At 39.3% G+C, this 16968-nt stretch overlaps 5 protein-coding genes across 6 annotated transcripts; 2 read left to right on the top strand and 3 right to left on the bottom strand.

The window, feature by feature from the left end:
* Positions 1-1239: 1239 nt before the first annotated feature.
* On the bottom strand, positions 1240-3824 carry LOC125212669 (putative late blight resistance protein homolog R1B-14). The gene has a single exon (XM_089067415.1). The coding sequence runs from the start codon at positions 3530-3532 to the stop codon at positions 1385-1387; it is 2148 nt and encodes a 715-aa protein (XP_088923541.1). The 5' UTR covers positions 3533-3824; the 3' UTR covers positions 1240-1384.
* A 920-nt stretch (positions 3825-4744) lies between these two features.
* Positions 4745-7059, bottom strand: LOC125211975 (putative late blight resistance protein homolog R1B-16). 2 transcript variants are annotated; one of them, XM_048111952.2, is made up of 2 exons: positions 6845-6976; positions 4745-6630 (listed from the first exon to the last, which is right to left on the bottom strand). In XM_048111952.2, exon 2 carries the CDS (start codon positions 6603-6605, stop codon positions 4878-4880), a length of 1728 nt encoding a protein of 575 aa, XP_047967909.1. In that variant the 5' UTR covers positions 6606-6630; positions 6845-6976; the 3' UTR covers positions 4745-4877. The 2 variants fall into 2 exon arrangements, with proteins under 2 accessions (XP_047967909.1, XP_047967908.2); XM_048111951.2 differs by having other exon boundaries at positions 4745-7059.
* Positions 7060-8657: 1598 nt separating this feature from the next.
* LOC125216079 (putative late blight resistance protein homolog R1A-4) lies at positions 8658-12080 on the top strand. The gene is made up of 2 exons (XM_048117699.2): positions 8658-11296; positions 11518-12080. Exon 1 carries the CDS (start codon positions 8766-8768, stop codon positions 11247-11249), a length of 2484 nt encoding a protein of 827 aa, XP_047973656.2. The 5' UTR covers positions 8658-8765; the 3' UTR covers positions 11250-11296; positions 11518-12080.
* Positions 12081-12127: 47 nt separating this feature from the next.
* On the top strand, positions 12128-15439 carry LOC125214394 (putative late blight resistance protein homolog R1B-16). The gene is made up of 2 exons (XM_048115399.2): positions 12128-14268; positions 14957-15439. Exons 1-2 carry the CDS (start codon positions 12131-12133, stop codon positions 15120-15122), a joined length of 2304 nt encoding a protein of 767 aa, XP_047971356.1. The 5' UTR covers positions 12128-12130; the 3' UTR covers positions 15123-15439.
* Positions 15440-16325: 886 nt separating this feature from the next.
* Positions 16326-16772, bottom strand: LOC125216975 (non-specific lipid transfer protein GPI-anchored 30-like). The gene has a single exon (XM_048118778.2). The coding sequence runs from the start codon at positions 16770-16772 to the stop codon at positions 16326-16328; it is 447 nt and encodes a 148-aa protein (XP_047974735.1).
* Between the last annotated feature and the right edge of the window lie 196 nt (positions 16773-16968).

Raw genomic sequence — 16968 nt, 5'->3', positions numbered from 1 at the left:
AAAATATTTTTTTGGGAAAATGTAAGGGACTAATTTTAGACTTTTAGTCAAATATATTTTTATCAATAATGAGAAATATATAAAGATAATTAATTTCTTTTTGTTTTACTTTGAACGACTTTTATCTAATTAGGTTGGACAAGAGTCACACAACAGACAGTCGCGTGCAAAGAGCACTTATTAAGTTGCTACTTGGTGCAAGCTTCTGTTTTCATAGTATGTACACCATCCATATCAGACTAAATGTTCCATATATTATTTGACTTTGTATTTGTCATGTTCACTTGTTAGATGTGTTAGTTTCAAATTCTTTATCTTTTGTCACAGTACAAACTCAATTGTTAAATGCTTCCTCCCCCGATAAAAATATATGCATTTTTCATTTACGGCCTTTCTATCAAAATATGAACATTTTTTTATGGAAAATTATCCTAATTTATTATCCCGATACATCAGGTTATTTACAAAAATGTCCACAATAGCACCGCCGCGGTGCCACGGGGGGCGCCGTGGCAAGAGGGGTGGTGGCAGCGGTCTCGCGGCGGCCTATTGTGAGCCGTTGTGACCGTTGCGGCAGTAAAAAATGTGTTTTTTTTTTCTTAATTTATTTTGTGTTGATGTGATAGAAGAATTTTTTGTGGCTGTGCTGACTAGGTGGACAAGTTTTTTTTGGCTGTGGCGTGACAGTTGCACCTTATTGTGGACACTCTTATACAATCATTTAAATACTAATACTAATAATGAGAGTTTCACTATCCACTAAAATTATTTTAATTACTTCTCTTTTACTTTATCAATTTTATCTTAATTTTTATTTATTATAGGCCCATATTTTTATAGGACGGAGTAACATAAACCAAATTTAAATTAATAAATAATTGCACTAAATTTTAAAGAAATGAATCTGCATTGCTTTCATTTTGGACGTGATCAAACAATGGGAAAGGGACTATTTACAAAGATGTGACCCAAAAACTTTGAGGTAAAATTACATGAAGTGATCCTAAAACTTGGAGGGAAATTTCACAAGTAGTATGCTATTAATACCCCTCATTTACTCCTAAAATCTATTGCACTAACCCTCAGAAAATTCTCATCATTATGAATGGAAATTTATTGACGAACTTCTCCTTAATGCATCACCTTAGATTCCTAAACAATTCCAAGAGTTTTATGCCTTCATTATGATAAGTCAAACATGAAAAAGAAGATGACAACAGCAAACTACAACAAGAAGCATTAAATGACAAAATCACACAGTAATGCATTACATGACAAAATCACACAGCATTAGTCTGCCAAAATCATCAACATTCAGAAAGCCACAAGATACTGCTACAAATATATAAATAGTGTTCCAGAAACTGATAAGTAAAAGAGCATTTCAATAACGAATATGAATGCTGTAATTTTCATTCTCCATTTGATCCTTTTGAATGCTTTTGGCCGACTCCACAAGAGATTTGTTCTGCCCATCGAGTTCAATCAATTCAAGTGTCGGAATGAATCCGATATCCTCTGGAATCACACTAAGAGAAGGACAGCCTTTAAGCACTAGACTCTTGAGTTTCGGAAAGTGGTTGCTTTCTGCCAACCATTCCTCAAGATTTGATTCGTCAATTAGAAGAAATTCCAGCTGTTCGAATTCTCCCTCAATTGGTTCCCAAATTTTTCCATCACAGGCGTAGTTTCGCAGTTTGAGCACTTGAAGATTAGGCAACGAACCGACAATACTCAAATCTTCCCAAGTATGCCGCCAACCGCTCAAGGTTAACTTTCTGAGAGACTCGGGAAGAACAAAATTCAGCTGTGGACTGAAAGGGAGACTACTACGTATCTCCATTTTGAATTTCTCAAGTCGATTCAAACATTGAAGGTTCTCTAGATGATAGCTCCCATCAAGCTTCTCTTCGGAGTAACATACGCCCAACTTCCTAACATTAGGAATCATTTTCACCACCCTTTCATTACATTCAAAGTTGGCTGCAAGTGAAAGCGTTTGCAAGCTTTCGGAAGGAGGAGTTGCTCCATCGGGGTGGAGCAAGAGTTGTAAGGAGGGGGAGATGAGATGCCTTAACCATGGCATCTTCCATATCTCAACCGGCAACTGAACCACCACAGAAGAGTTATTTGGATAAATAATCAAGGTTTGGAGATACTGGAGGCTTGGTATCGACGCGGGATTCACAGTGGAGTAGCTAAAAGCAAGAAATCTAAGATCAATCAGCTCAAACACATGAGCTGGGATTTTTGAGTTTAACATATCCAAAACCTTGAGCAACCTAAATTTCTCCAAAGAGTCTACTGAACTATGGCTGTAGCATATAATAGTATGAATGGTTGAGCCGTCAATGTGTGCAAGGATATTGGAATGAGATATACTAATACGAAGCTGAGTTGCAAAGATTTCGGGTAGAAAAAACGAACCCATAAAACATAGAAGAAAATTGTCTTCCAGGGCTCTCATAAGGCACAAGTCGCGCAACAGATCATGAAGGCCACAGCTCTTGATTCTGCCATTCGACTTCCTCTTGGTAACCAAAACAAGATTCCTCCTAACCAAATCCTCCAGCCACCCCTCTGCTACCTCTTCAGGGGTTTTGGGTGCAATTGATTTAACCAAGTCCTCAGCTATCCAAAATTTCACCAATTTCGAGACTCGAATATCATAATCTTCCGGAAAGGCTCCCATGTATAAGAAACAAGGCCTCAAATGGTGAGGCAAATTGGTATAGCTCAAATCTAAGATCGCAGTATACTGGTCCTCATCCGCAGTGATGGCCAGATTCGAGGTGAAGGCGATCTGCTCCCAGTCAGCTTCCGTCTCACTGACTTCCGAGAGAAGTCCTGCGGTCACCACAATCGCAAGGGGCAGCCCTCCGCAGCTCTTCGTGATCCTTGTTGCTATATCCTCCATCGTTTCCATCATCGGAAGATGACATTCCCCTTTACATAACTCCTTCTTAAGCAGACTCAAACTCTGATCATCTTCCAAATACTGCATCTGATGGAATTTCTCCGGAAAAACAACATACTCAGCCACATCCTCTAGCCTCGTGGTCAATATTATCCGACTTGTGTTGTTGTTGTTGGGGAAATAGGGCTTTATCTCATCCCAAGCCTTGGTACTCCACATATCATCAATTACGATAAAATATCTTCGATTCGTTAAAGTTTGGTGAACTTTTAAGGGAATTTCCTCTTTGGTTAAGCTGGAAATGTCTTCTCTAACGAATTTTTTCATGGAAACAAGCAGATTTGCGAAAATGTCGCTGAAACTATATTCCTGAGATACTGTAACCCAAGCACGAATATCATAGGTATCGATGAAATAGGGATCGTGATAAACATTTCGAGCTAGGGTTGTTTTACCGATTCCTCCTGCGCCGGCGATCGGGATGAAGAGGAGCTCGTGCGCATCTCGACGGAGCCAATTCATAATTGCCTCAACGTCGTTCTCGAGGCCAACCGCGTCGATTTTTCCGGACGGTGCAAGGCGCGATGGTGGTGCTGGAGAAGCACTGGATCGCATGGCTGTTTAACGGTTGACTTGATTGAATTTGAGCTTGATTTTTGAGTGAGAGTTGACTCGATCAATCGGTAGAATGTGGTGGAAAGCTTTTCAGATGGGTTGTTTTCCGAAGTGTTGAAAACTGTTCGAGCTGTGATTTCTCGAATGGAGGCTTTGATGATCAAACTTGTTCGAGGATTATCAAATGGTTTGGAAGATGAAGAGTGTATGTGTGAGTGAGAAGAACAGAGCAAAAGCGTTCAAGTCAATGAATACGAAACAAAGCACAAAATATCACTATTCACTACTCAAACAGCTCAATAATTTCTACCGAATTCCGTTTCTATATTACTCCTACTATATTAGTATAATATTATTAAACGCGATTAACAAAGTTAGCAACTACGATAATCCTATTTATTTACCAGATAAAAGTAATAGATTGTCCTTGGAAGTTGGATCATTCAGGTATTTATTAACTACTTTTTGAATAGCTCGACTGATAAGATGATTATCTTGTTAACGAATCTGATAAGAATCAACCAAGTTAGAAGGAAGCAAAATCAGATCAAGAAAAGATGGAAAACAAACAACTCAAAGCAGAAGTAAAAATAAATCAAGTCGATAATATATTGTATGCACAACTACTGGAGTACCACCACACTACTCAATATAACAGTGGCAAAATGCAAAGATGAATACCAATCCTTACAATTTTTTGCTCTTTCTAATTGCTAAATGAAGTCGTAGTTACAATCCTTCGTTCTTGGCAGTAGCGATTTTATTGTCTGATATTTCAAGAATCCACATTTGTTAATATACCAGTTTGCATGCATTGGCCGAGAAGAGCAATGAACTTTATATATTCCCTTTCTTATTATATATAAAAAATATTTAAGGAATTTTAGTTTTAAAAAAGTTTTGAAAAATGAAAATTACATCATACATGATACTTTACCTCAATTTTGAAAAATAAACATTTTTTTTCTTATACTTTACTAATTTTGTATTAAAAGTCATATCACCCACTAAAATCTGGGATGTTTTGGGATGTTTATAAATAAAGACATATTTATTTATTCATTTTTTGTTAATGGATCCAAACTCATTAGTCATTAATACTTATATTTTGCTACTATAAAATAAGTACTACTATATACATGAGACTCACGTTCCATTAACCAACTTTTTTTACAAAGTTAAAATAAATTTTTAAAACTCGTGCAAAGTGAGTTTGTTTTTTAATCGTGGCCGGAGTAGTATATCTCAATTTATTTTCTATACTTAAATATAAATATCAATAATTAGTAGCATAACTTCACAAGGCCCTCATGTAAAATACATGAAGAGTTTGAAAATCCTAGTATCAATAACGAACTCGAATGCTGTAATTTTCATACTCCGTTTCTTGTTCCTTTTGTATCCTTTCAGCCGATTCCACCAGATGTTTGTTCCGGCCATCAACCTCAATCAGTTCGAGTGCCGGAATGTATCCAATATCATCCGGAATCTCGCTAAGATAAGGACACCGTTGAAATACTAGACTCTTGAGCTTTGGAAAGTGGCTACTCTCTGTCGACCATTCCTCAAGATTTGATTCATCAACCAGAAGAAACTCCAGCTCTTTGAATCCATCATCACTTGTTTCCCAAACGCTTCCGTCACAAGCGTAGTTTTGTAATTTCAGCACTTGAAGATTAGGCAACGAACCAACAGTACTCAGATCTTTCCAAGGAAGCCGCCAACCACTCAATGTTAACTTTTTCAGCAACTCAGGATAAAAGCCAGGTTTCAGACATGGCCTTGAAGGGAAGTCGCCGCGTATCTCCATTTTCAATTTCTCAAGTTGATCCAAACATTGAAGATTTTCTAGATTCCATTCCCCATCAAGATTCTCATCTGAGTAACATATCCCCAACTTCTTAATGTTTGGAATCATTACCACCATCCTTTCACTGCATACAAAGTTCGTCACAAGTGAAAGCGTTTGCAAGTTTTGTAAAGGAGGAGTTTCACCGTCTGGATGAGGTAAGGGGTGAAATGAGGAGGCGATGAGATGCCTTAAACGCGACATCTTCCATATTTCATCCGGTAAAGTCACCATACATGGTTCTCGTGGATAGATAATCAAGGTTTCGAGATTTTGAAGGTTTAATACTGAAGATGGAATCACAGTAGGGGAGCTGAGGGCCAAATGTTTTAACTGGAGAAGCTCAAACACTTGAACAGGGAGATCAGCTTTCACCATATCTAAAATGCTGAGCAATTTGAACTTCTCCAATGAGTCTATTTTACTTCTTTGGTAGCATATGATAGTTTGGATGGTTGAGCCGTCTATCTCTAAAAGATTATCAGAATACGATACACTAATGCGGACTTGATCTTCGAAAATCTCAGGAAGAACAAACTTACCCATGAAATACAGAAGAAAGTTCTCTTCCACCGCTCTCACTAAGCACAAGTCACGCAACAGATCATGAAGGCCGCAACTTTTGATTCGGCCGTTGGACTTCCTCTTCTTCACCAAAACAAGATTTCTCTTGACAAGATCCATCAGAAACTCCTCTGCTACTTCCTCAGATTGCACAAAACCCTCAGCTACCCATAACTTCACCAAATTTTGAGATCGAATCTCGTAATCTTCAGGAAAGGCTCCCATGTACAAGAAACAGCTCCTCAAATGATGAGGCAAATGAGTATAACTCAAATCTAAGATTGCAGCATACTTCTCCTCATGTGCAGTGGTGGCTAAGTTTAAGTTGTTTGCAACTTGTTCCCAATCGGCTTCGGTTCGACTCACTTCAGATAAAATCCCTGCAATCACAACAATTGCAAGGGGCAATCCTCCACAGGTTAATGCAATCTTCCTTCCTATCTTCTCCAAAATGGGAGGATAATTTCCAGATTTGAACACTTGCTTCTTCAATAAATCCCAACTCTCATCACCCTTCAAGAACTTCATCTGATGAAAATTCTTGGAAGAGTCAGCACAAGCAGCCACATCCTCCAGCCTCGTGGTTAAAATGATTCGACTTCCATTAACATTATCAGGAAAATAGATTCTGACTTCATCCCAAGTCTTCTCACTCCACATATCATCTATCACAATCAAATACCTCCTACAGTATAAAGTTTGATACACTTTTTCAGCAATTTCATGGTTGCTCAGTTCTGATTTAATATCTTCTCTCACAAATTCTTTCATGGAAACAAGCAAATTCTTAAAAATATCTCCAAAGCGATAATTCTGAGATACTGTAACCCAAGCAACAATATCATAACTTCTTATGATTAAGTGATCCTGATAAATAGTTCGAGCGAGAGTGGTTTTACCGATTCCGCCGGCGCCGACGATCGGAATGATTTGGAGCTCCTTTGAATCTGAGAAGAGACGCTCCTTGATTGCTCTGGTATCAGGATCGAGACCGATCGCATCGATTTTGACCGTCGGCGGGAGCCTTGACGGCGGATTTGCAGCTGGACAACTTCTGGATCGCATGATTTTTGGAGAAAATCGGATCTCTGGGGCACTCTACTACTACAATAACGAAAATTACCCGCTTTATTATTTCTTCCATCTATGGGAAAAACTAGGGCTGCGGAATTATACCGAAATACCGAAATACCGGACTTACCGTACCGAAAAAATACCGAAAATACCGTTTTTTCGGTATACCGTAGTTTTCGGTACGGTATGATACCTTACCGATAGAGATCGGTACGGTAACGGTATAAGATTTTCCATACCGCGGTATACCGGTATACCGATTGATATATATAATATATAAATATATATGTTATATTTAAACTAAATTTTAAAAATAAGAATTTTTATTATAAAAAAAATAAAAGAATCAAAATTGGGAACCCTATTTTTTGAAGTAGTTGAAAACTAGTTTTTTTTTTTTTATATTATGGATATAATAGATTTTTTCACGGTATCATGGTATAACGGTATACCGTACCGCAAAACACGGTATAACGGTATATCGGAATGCCATATCGCAGTTCGGTATACCGCAAAAGTACGGTATACCGAAATGCGGTACGGTATACCGATAATACGGTATGGTAACGGTATGGAAAACTGTCATACCGAATTTCCGATATACCGAACTCCGGTATACCGAAACTTACGGTACGGTATCGGTATGGTTTTTGTCATACCGTAACTTTCGGTACGGTATACGGTATAACACTCCCGGTACGGTATACCGTACCGAACCACCCCTAGGAAAAACGCCAACGGCTTTGGCGTGTTATTAATGGAAAACGCCATCTAAAGCGGCGTTTTACAATTTAATTTTGATTTTATTAAAATACACTATGGATTATAACCCGCCATTCTGGTTGGCGTGTTTATGTAAAAAACGCCACTGACAAAGGCGTTTATAAGCAATTATTGAAAAAAAATAATACGTTATTTTTATTTATAGACGCCGACTCGGTTGGCGTGTTTAAAAAAAAATTAAAATTTAGAAACGCCGATGTCATTGGCATTTTTTGGCTGAATGAATTATACCAGCTTCTCCTCCCCCAAATCGCGAAACCCTCCTCCCCAAATCGCGAAAACTCACACACAACTGCTGCTTCTCGGTGATTTCGCCCTCCCTCCATCAATTGCATCAACAAGGAGTGAATTGGTGTCATCAACAATATTTTTATAATTAACTACACAATAATATATACTATCATAACAATCCATCAAATATTAGTCAAAAATTATGTATACTAACCGAATAGGAGGACTAATGAGTGGAAGGGTAGACCAAAATCAAAATCTTCTCTCTCAAATCGCCGATTGAGTCAACCCGGGCAAGGTTTTCACGCAGCTGAATGTTTTTTCGCATTTGGGATGGGTAAAGCATTAGGGTTCGTCATTTTGGAGAAAGACTGGACTGATATCTGTGTCAATGATAAGGCGCCAACATCGTTGGCGTTTTAAGTGAAAAACGCCACCAACAATGGCGTTTTAACCATGAACTCGCCAATGGCTTTGGCGTTTTTATAATAAAATAGTATTTAAATTTAATTCAATAAGAAATTGTAAAACGCCGGTTTAGTTGGCGTTTTACCTTAATAACACGCCAACACTGTTGGCGTTTTTCCCATATATGGAAGAAATATCATAGTGGGTACATTTTCGATATTGTAGTGGTAGAGTCCCCCACACATCCGATTTTCTCGTGATTTTTGTATCAGTTGACATAATCGAGCTCAAAGGTTGATTGTCTATGAATACCTAAAGGCTGAAATGGCTTATGCTGCTGTTGTTTCACTTGCACAAACCATAAACCAAATCCTAAATCACGATCACACTCCCACTATTCTTCCTCTACATCAACAAATCATCAGATCCATCCGCGAAAACGCCGTCGTCTTGCAATCGTGTCTTCACAACTCTCCCGGAAAAGCCAATAGTTTGGAAAGCCAAATCAGAGACATCGCAAATACCGCAGAAAATCTAATCGATCTATTTCTCTGTGAAATAAATCCATCAGATTTCAGATCGCGCTTTTCTGAGCTGGAGATCCAGCTGAAGGAAGCATCAGAGAAACTGAATTCCACCGCCGGAGATGCGGTAGCCGAGAAGCTTAATTCTACTGCTGTCAGCTCATCGTTGAGACGTGCAGCCAAAAGCAAAGACGTGGTGCTTGGTAGTCATGAAGATCTGTTTTGGATCATGAAGCAGCTGACTTTTGGTTCTTCTTCAACCAAACTGCAAGTCCTCCCAATTGTGGGAACTGGAGGTATCGGTAAGACTACACTTGCTAAACTTGTTTATAACAGTCCACCAATTATGGAGTGTTTTGATATTCAAGGTTGGGTGACAGTTTCGCAAGATTATAGTGTAGGAAGTATTGCTTTAGATTTGCTAGCTTCTGTGAAAGGAATTTTAGATGTAGAGAGCAAGATCTCTAAGGAGGATAGAATTAACCAATGCTTAAGGGGTAAGAGGTATTTGATTGTAATGGACGACGTGTGGAGTACGAGAGTTTGGGATGATGTGAGGGAGTTATTTCCCGATGATGATAATGGAAGTCGGGTCATTCTAACCACGAGGCTGCAAGATGTGGCTGCATATGCTAGCCAATTTGGTCCCTCTCATACGGTGCGTTTCTTGAGTGCGGATGATAGTTGGAGTTTGTTGCGAGCGAAGGTGTTTGGAGATCAACATTGTGCTCCTGAATTGGAACAAGTTGGGAGAGAAATTGCAGCACAATGCAGAGGGTTGCCTCTTTCTGTTGTGGTGGTGGCAGGGATTTTATCCAAGATTGATAGGACTTATCTGGTTTGGAAGCAAATTGCAGAAAGTGATGGACGACCGGAAACTATAATCTCTTTGAGTTACAACCACTTGCCTCATCATCGAAAGGCTTGTTTCTTGTACATGGGAGGCTTCCCAGAAGATTATGAGGTTTGTGTCTCAGAACTCAACAAATTATGGGTAGCTGAAGGCTTTATACAATGTTCAGACGCGTCTAAAAGGTTAGAGGAAGAGGCGGACAATTGTCTGGAGGATCTTGTCGAGAGAGGTCTTGTTTTGGTCACTAGCACCAACTTTGATGGAAAAATCAAAAGGTGCAAACTCCATGATGTTGTGCGGGACTTTTGCATAAGAGAGAGTGGACGAGCAATGCTACTTCTTCCAGTTGTGGATTACTTACCGAGTCCTATCTTGAGAAGACATTTTCTTCCACGAGTCATGAAAAATCATAGACGCATAAGTGCTACTTGGTCCGATCTAGATCTCAAGGACTCTATGCATAGCTCACGGACGCGTTCTATTATTTGCATCCCACATAAAGGTTATAGGCGTTCAGGCTGTGTAAAGAATTTCAGTTTGCTTAGGATTCTTCATGTTTTGCGTAGAAACGACTATTGGGATTGGGAGCCAAGTCAAGTGTTTGATCTGATTTATCTAACTTACCTTGCTTCCAACATTCCAACTAATATTGTTCCTCCAGCCATATCAAAGCTGAAGAATCTTCAAACGTTAATTATTTATCGATTTGAGGTTCGTTTGCCGGTGGAGATTTGGAGGCTGAGGCAATTAAGACATCTAATTGCCTTCTCCTTTCTTCCTTTGGCCCATCCTGAAGAAGCAGCTCTTCCTCTGGAAAACTTGCAAACACTTTCTTTGGCAACTGACTTTATATGTAGTGAAAGGATGATGGAAATGATTCCAAACATTCGAAAGCTGGGAATACGCTACTCTGAAGAGAAGTTTGGGGAAGGCTGTCATCTTGGCAACCTTACATGTTTGCTTCAAATTGAGAAATTGAAATTGGAGTCGCATCGATCATTCTGGCCGAGTTTGAATCTTGTTTTTCCTCTGTCACTGAAGAAGTTAACGTTAAGTGGGTGTCGTCTTCCTTGGAGTGATATGCAGATTGTTGGTTCGTTGCCTAGTCTTCAAGTGTTGAAACTAAGGAAGTATGCTTTCGATGGGGAGCAATGGGAAACTACATGGGGAGGATTTTGTCAGTTGAGACTGCTGCTTATTGACGAATCAAATCTGCGGTTTTGGAGAGCTAGAAGTAGCCACTTTCCGAGGCTCAAGAGCCTAATGCTTCTTCGTTGCCTGTGTTTGTCTGAGATTCCAATTGCTTTTAGGACGCTTCGAACACTTGAACTGATTGAGATCGATGATCATAATCAATCTATTTTTGACTCAGCAAAAAAGATACAAGCAAGATGGGATGGAGATGTTCAAGTAAGTGTGAAGCATTTTTGACATGCTCTTTCAAACTTGACTCTGTTGCTGTTGTCAACAAAAGCCAGGTGAGTATAACTATATGACTGAGTTACAACTTGTTTATTCCCTCCTTTATTCAGTTTTGCATTCAACTTTACAATAATCATGCAGAACGAGATTTACATGTAATCGAACAAAGAGATAACAGGATATGCCTGAGCTCAGCAATCTTTAATAAGCATTTTAGGCTTTTAGCAATTTAATAATTTATGGTAATGAAATTAGAATTGTTGAATTTAAGTAACAGGTTTTGTCAAGTGTTGAAAAGACGAGTGAGGAAAAATAAAAGCGTGTAATGGTCATCGGTCAACCCCACCGCCGAACATTTCATCGCTAATTCTCTCCTCTTTCCCTTTCCAATATGCAGTAGCAATTCCATAATCCTTCTAGTTCATCTCATTACCATAATGGCTTATTCTTCTCTTGTTTCCCTTGAAAAAACCATAACTCAAATCCTCCATCCCGGCGGCAGATATTCCATTTCTCCCCACCAAACAAAACAGATTGCATCACTAGATAAACACGCTCTTTTATTCCTAGCTTTTCTCCACGATTTTCCCGCCGAATCAGAGAATCTGGAATCCAGAATCAGAGATGCAGCAATGGAAGCCGAGGATATCATCGAAATGCTTATGACGGAACAAATTCGTCACAATCTCAGGTACACACACTGGATTGCACAACTAAGTAGATTCAAGTTTGAAATCAAGTTGCGTAAAGTAAGAAATCTAATGGATTCAATCGCCCAAGAGGCGGCAGAGATGAAAAATAGCATCAAATTCAAAGACGCACAAATTGATGATTCTATCGAGGCTAGTTCATCATCATCATCACTAGTTGCAGATGCTGGATAATGGAAAATGGTTGTAGAATTGAATGAGGATTTGTTAGGAATGAAGACACGCCTTTGTAGCCATTCGCCACACCTCCAAACCCTCCCAATATTTGGCATGGGAGGTATTGGGAAAACGACTCTCGCTAGAACTATCTACGACGATCCATTAATCAGGGAGCATTTTCAGATCCGTGCTTGGGTGACAGTATCACAAGATCATAGCGAGAGAGCAATTCTTTCAGATCTGCTGGATTCTATGAAAGAATTCGACGCGGAATGGAGGAAAGAATCCACAAGAGACAGATCTGAAGAGGGCAACGAGTCCCTGTTGGAAATTCCTGAAATGAGCAATACTGAAATGGCACTAAAAGTGCACAAAATCCTAGTAGGGAGGAGGTTTCTCATTGTGATGGATGATATATGGAGCATAGAGGTGTTGGATTATGCAAAAATTCTGTTTCCCGACAACGAGAATGGAAGTCGGATCATGTTAACGACAAGGCTAGCAAATGTGGCTGCTTATGCCGATGCTGATGCCTCTGCCCTTTTCCACGAGATGAAGTTGATGGATGCTGATCAGAGCTGGAGCCTACTCTCCGCTCACCTGGATCACATTCCTCCTGAGCTGGAGAGTGCCGGAAAGGAGATTGCAAGAAGCTGCGGAGGACTGCCTCTTGCAGTGGTGGTGGTTGCAGGGCTCCTATCCACAGTGAGCAAGACTCGGGCTGTGTGGGACAAAATTGCAAGTAATGTAAAATCATCTCTTGCCACTGGAGACAGCCAGATAGAAAAGATTTTGTCCTTGAGCTACAACCATCTGCCTCTTCATTTGAAGCCATGTTTCTTGTACATGGCAGGCTTTCCCGAAGATCACGAGATCAAAGTCACAGACCTGATCAGGCTATGGGTAGCTGAAGGCTTTGTTGAATTCGAAGACACTGCAGAGCAGTATCTGGAGGATCTTGTCGACAGGAGCCTCGTCGTGGTCACCAAGAGGAAGTCTGATGGCAGAATCAAAAGTTGCAGCCTTCATGATATGGTACACGAAATGTGCATCAAGCTAGCACACCAACAGAAGTTTTTCGTGCACATCACGGGCAGGGGTCACCGCATCCGCAGGATCAGCATCTCTGGTTCGGGTGTCCACTCATTTGCCTCGACCATCCGTACTATCTTGTGCTTCCAACACACTAAACTCGCCTCTATCGGAAGCCTGAGCTTGCTCAGGATTCTAGACGTGCTAAAAGTTCGATTTATGTCTCGTTTGATCCCTGATCAGTTCTTCGAGCTCTTTCATCTGAGGTACCTAGCTTTCTGCTACGATGAGCAACTATCCAGAGCGATATCAAATCTTCAGAATCTTCAAGCATTGATCATCAAAGTATCTCTGTATCGTCCTCTGCCACATGAGATTTGGCAAATGCCTCAATTAAGGCATCTCATAATTTCTGGTTGCTGCTTGCTCATTCCTAATGCCAATAATCCCACTTTCTCTCTACAAAATCTCCAAACACTTGGCAAATTGAAAAACCTCACGTGCTCAATAAGCATGCTCAGCATGTTCCCAAACCTTACAAAACTGTGCCTCACCTTTTTCCGTGGCAAAGGCGACTTGCTCCTCCACAACCTCGTACACCTGTGTCGCCTTGAGAAGCTGCAGCTGGAGCTGGAAACCGAGTGGAGCGACTCCGGGGACGCAACCCTGGTTGCTCCGGACTCACTGAAGAAGTTGACACTGATCGGGTGGGGCCGTTACGAGCCTTACATTGGCATTGTCGGTCCGTTGCCTAATTTGCAAGTGTTGAAACTGATAAAGTTAAATTTCTGGGGGCGACAGTGGAGTGTCTGTGATGGAGATTTCCCTCGGCTGAAGTCTCTGCTTATCGACGGATCGAATCTTGCAGAGTGGAACCCCAACTTCCCGAGGCTGAAGACCTTATTCATCCGTGACTGCCGGCGTCTGAGTAGGATTCCGGATGATATTGGAGAGATTCCGACGCTTGAGCTCGTCGAGGTCAAGCTCTGTGCGGAGTCTCTGGCGGAGTCTGCCAGAGAGATGCAGGAGGAGCAAAGGAGTTATGGAAATGATGGATTTCAAGTTCGTTGCATTGATTGTGACGGCATTGCCGAGCTCAAAGAACACGAGCTCGTAAACATTGAAAGGTTAGAGAATATTGCTACAGAATATACAGAAAATGAAGCTCTGATTTTTTATGAATTTCATAATAGTATTTAAAATGTAGATAACAATATTTAGGGATAAAACAAAGTAGGGGTGCTTTAAAATGCTAACTTTTCTTAAATTGCTAACTTGTTAACTGATTAACGCAAGTGTACTAAAAATGTGAACACGATCACATTAAAATGCGTTGATATTTGTGTTGACATTTCAGTATTATCATGTTGACATTTTTAATATACTGCATTGATGGGTTAGCAAACTAGCAACTTTTAGTTAGCAACGGATCACATCCCTAAATAATACTATACATTATATAAGAGCGAGTGAAAAACTAAGGATACATAAACATATAAAAGGTCATGTGCAATATCACATAACTTGATTTCTGGTTATATATGTGTAAATATTAATCTCAAATTAATGAATTTTATGCATGAGTTCTCGTTTCTTAATTTAATTTCATTCTTATTAATCTCATTTCTATATACTACTATAGAGCACAAAGTCTAATACTCCACCCAAAACCATTAGCTGATTAATGATTGTGAATGTGTTACATTATCTGTGAATTTTATAGTAGTGGAGTAGTATATTTGTAAATGTGTAATCTCAGTGAATAGCATGTTATACAGTATATGAGCTCTAACCTGTAAGTCTGTGTGTGTTTAGTGTGAGAAAGGCAAAGACGGTAATAGAAGAGCGGCCTCTAAGCTACAGAAAATCTAAAAGGGTAGCCTATGGCTATATGAAACGCCCTAAGCCTCTAATTCGGTTAGACTATACAGATGCTGAGCTGAAGATTGTAAACTACAAAGAAGCGGAGCCACAGTTGTAACTTGTAACTCAAGAATATACACATACATACTCGGCTTGGTTAGATGATCTGATGGTCACGTCCAATTCAATTCTCTTCAGTTATAGTATATGATAGTAATATCCTTAGGCGGTCGCGTTAATCTAAAACCGCCCCCTTATATACCCACAAATGAATCTGGGCGTTGGATTTAGGATGCGGGCGACTGACTGCGAAATCTGCAAAATTACTGAAATCAATATATACTGAGCTGTATTTAGGATTTGTAGTAGGGGTCGGTATAATGAACAGTATGAACTTGTATACTCATCTTATTGAAATTATGTATTTTTCATACAGATTGAGCATGTACCAATTGTTGATGATGCTTATACTGATTTTCGATCTGTACAGATACAAATTTTTGCACAAAAATATTGCCGGAATATATACAATTCAGATTTCATTAGAATTCTATTCATTTTTCTTTAATAAGTTTGATATATGGCACCTTATAAAACAATTTAATCGAGAGATTTTTTTATAAAAAAGCTTATATACCCTTGTCCTCCTGTTTTTGGTCAAAAGTGGGTGACACGTGGCGTAGTCGTGAGGTTTTGAAATTGTGCGGTTCAAATTATAGGATTGCGTTTATTAATTTTACTAACTAATCAAGTCATAATAGGATCGTATTAGGATGCTAACTAGTTTAATTTATTAATTTTACTTACTGATCAATACATTATATTAAAAATATCATCACAATAGGATCGCATTAGAATACTCACTAGCTTAATTTATTAATTTTACTAACTAATCAATACATTATACTAAAAATGTTATCACAGTGAAATGAGTATGTCAGGATAACTTTTGTATCTCATACTTACATTTTTTACAGCCTAAAGAAAATATACACCGTCATTTGGCAATCTGAATCCTTAAAACCTTCACATGTATCATACACGATTACATGACACCAACTGGTAAGGTAGGTGTATATACTTTACAATTTGGATTTTAATTGTAACTTTTTTCCCGGACATTCAATGTTAACCACGCATCATGAGAAAAACTCAAATAATTTAGTATAGCAACCCATATCATTACTGAAATGTTTATTCGTTAAAAGAATGAATTCAAACATGATACAATACACCCATAACAGAAATTAAAAGCTTAATTTAATCTTGCACACATACAAGACTTCAACACCACAACCACAAAGAACCGGATAATATACTACTACAAATCCAGTAAAATTACAAATATTGCAGCAACAAACACAGCCAAACTCCAGGACCTTAATTTCAAGCTGCTAGAACTTTGAATCGTATTCCTATTTCTCGTATCAGGCGTGCCCGTCACGCACCCTAACGGGTTAATACGTTGCCCGCACCTTCCCGGCAGCGTCTGTGCCTCAGTGACGTTGATGCCCGCTTGCTCAGCTTGATTGGCGCCCTGGACGCTTATCAAAGCGCACAGGCACTCGGGCATTGACTTAATAACATAATCGAGATTCTGGCAGCAACTTTCCGGTGGCCGGTTTTTTTCGCTGAGATAGTTTAGGCACGGCTGAAGCTCGTTCATGCATTGTTGTTGTTGCACCTGTGCAAGATTTTGGGAGATGAAGAGAGAAAAGATGATTGCAATCTTGATTGCATATTGCATGCCTCTAATTTGATGATCCATGTTCCTTTTGCCTTTACTTTGAATGATCTAAGAGATTCGGTGATTGTATGCTTGGCTAAGTTATGTGTATATTTATTGAGTATTTGAGGTAGAATTAATAGGTGGGGTTTGGTGATCCAACTAGAAATTTTATATGTTTGCGACTTTGAAATGTTTTAATACTTCAAGAAATATGGTTGTGGTTGTATAGATAAAC

The sequence above is a fragment of the Salvia hispanica genome, chromosome 3 (assembly GCF_029641045.1).
Source record: "Salvia hispanica isolate PSC_SH4W2 chromosome 3, Shi_PSC_v1, whole genome shotgun sequence".
Taxonomy (NCBI): domain Eukaryota; kingdom Viridiplantae; phylum Streptophyta; class Magnoliopsida; order Lamiales; family Lamiaceae; genus Salvia; species Salvia hispanica.
The sequence above is the reverse complement of the archived record's forward strand: the minus strand, read 5'-3'. Positions and strand labels throughout refer to the sequence as shown.

Bases quoted from the DNA above. Each gene is read 5' to 3' on its own strand.
- LOC125212669 (XM_089067415.1), bottom strand. From the start codon at position 3,532: ATGCGATCCAGTGCTTCTCCAGCACCACCATCGCGCCTTGCACCGTCC.
- LOC125211975 (XM_048111951.2), bottom strand. From the start codon at position 7,010: ATGCGATCCAGAAGTTGTCCAGCTGCAAATCCGCCGTCAAGGCTCCCG.
- LOC125216079 (XM_048117699.2), top strand. From the start codon at position 8,766: ATGGCTTATGCTGCTGTTGTTTCACTTGCACAAACCATAAACCAAATC.
- LOC125214394 (XM_048115399.2), top strand. From the start codon at position 12,131: ATGGTTGTAGAATTGAATGAGGATTTGTTAGGAATGAAGACACGCCTT. The intron at 14,269-14,956 runs GTTAGAGAATAT...GTGTGTGTTTAG, and splicing joins GAGCTCGTAAACATTGAAAG to TGTGAGAAAGGCAAAGACGG.
- LOC125216975 (XM_048118778.2), bottom strand. From the start codon at position 16,772: ATGGATCATCAAATTAGAGGCATGCAATATGCAATCAAGATTGCAATC.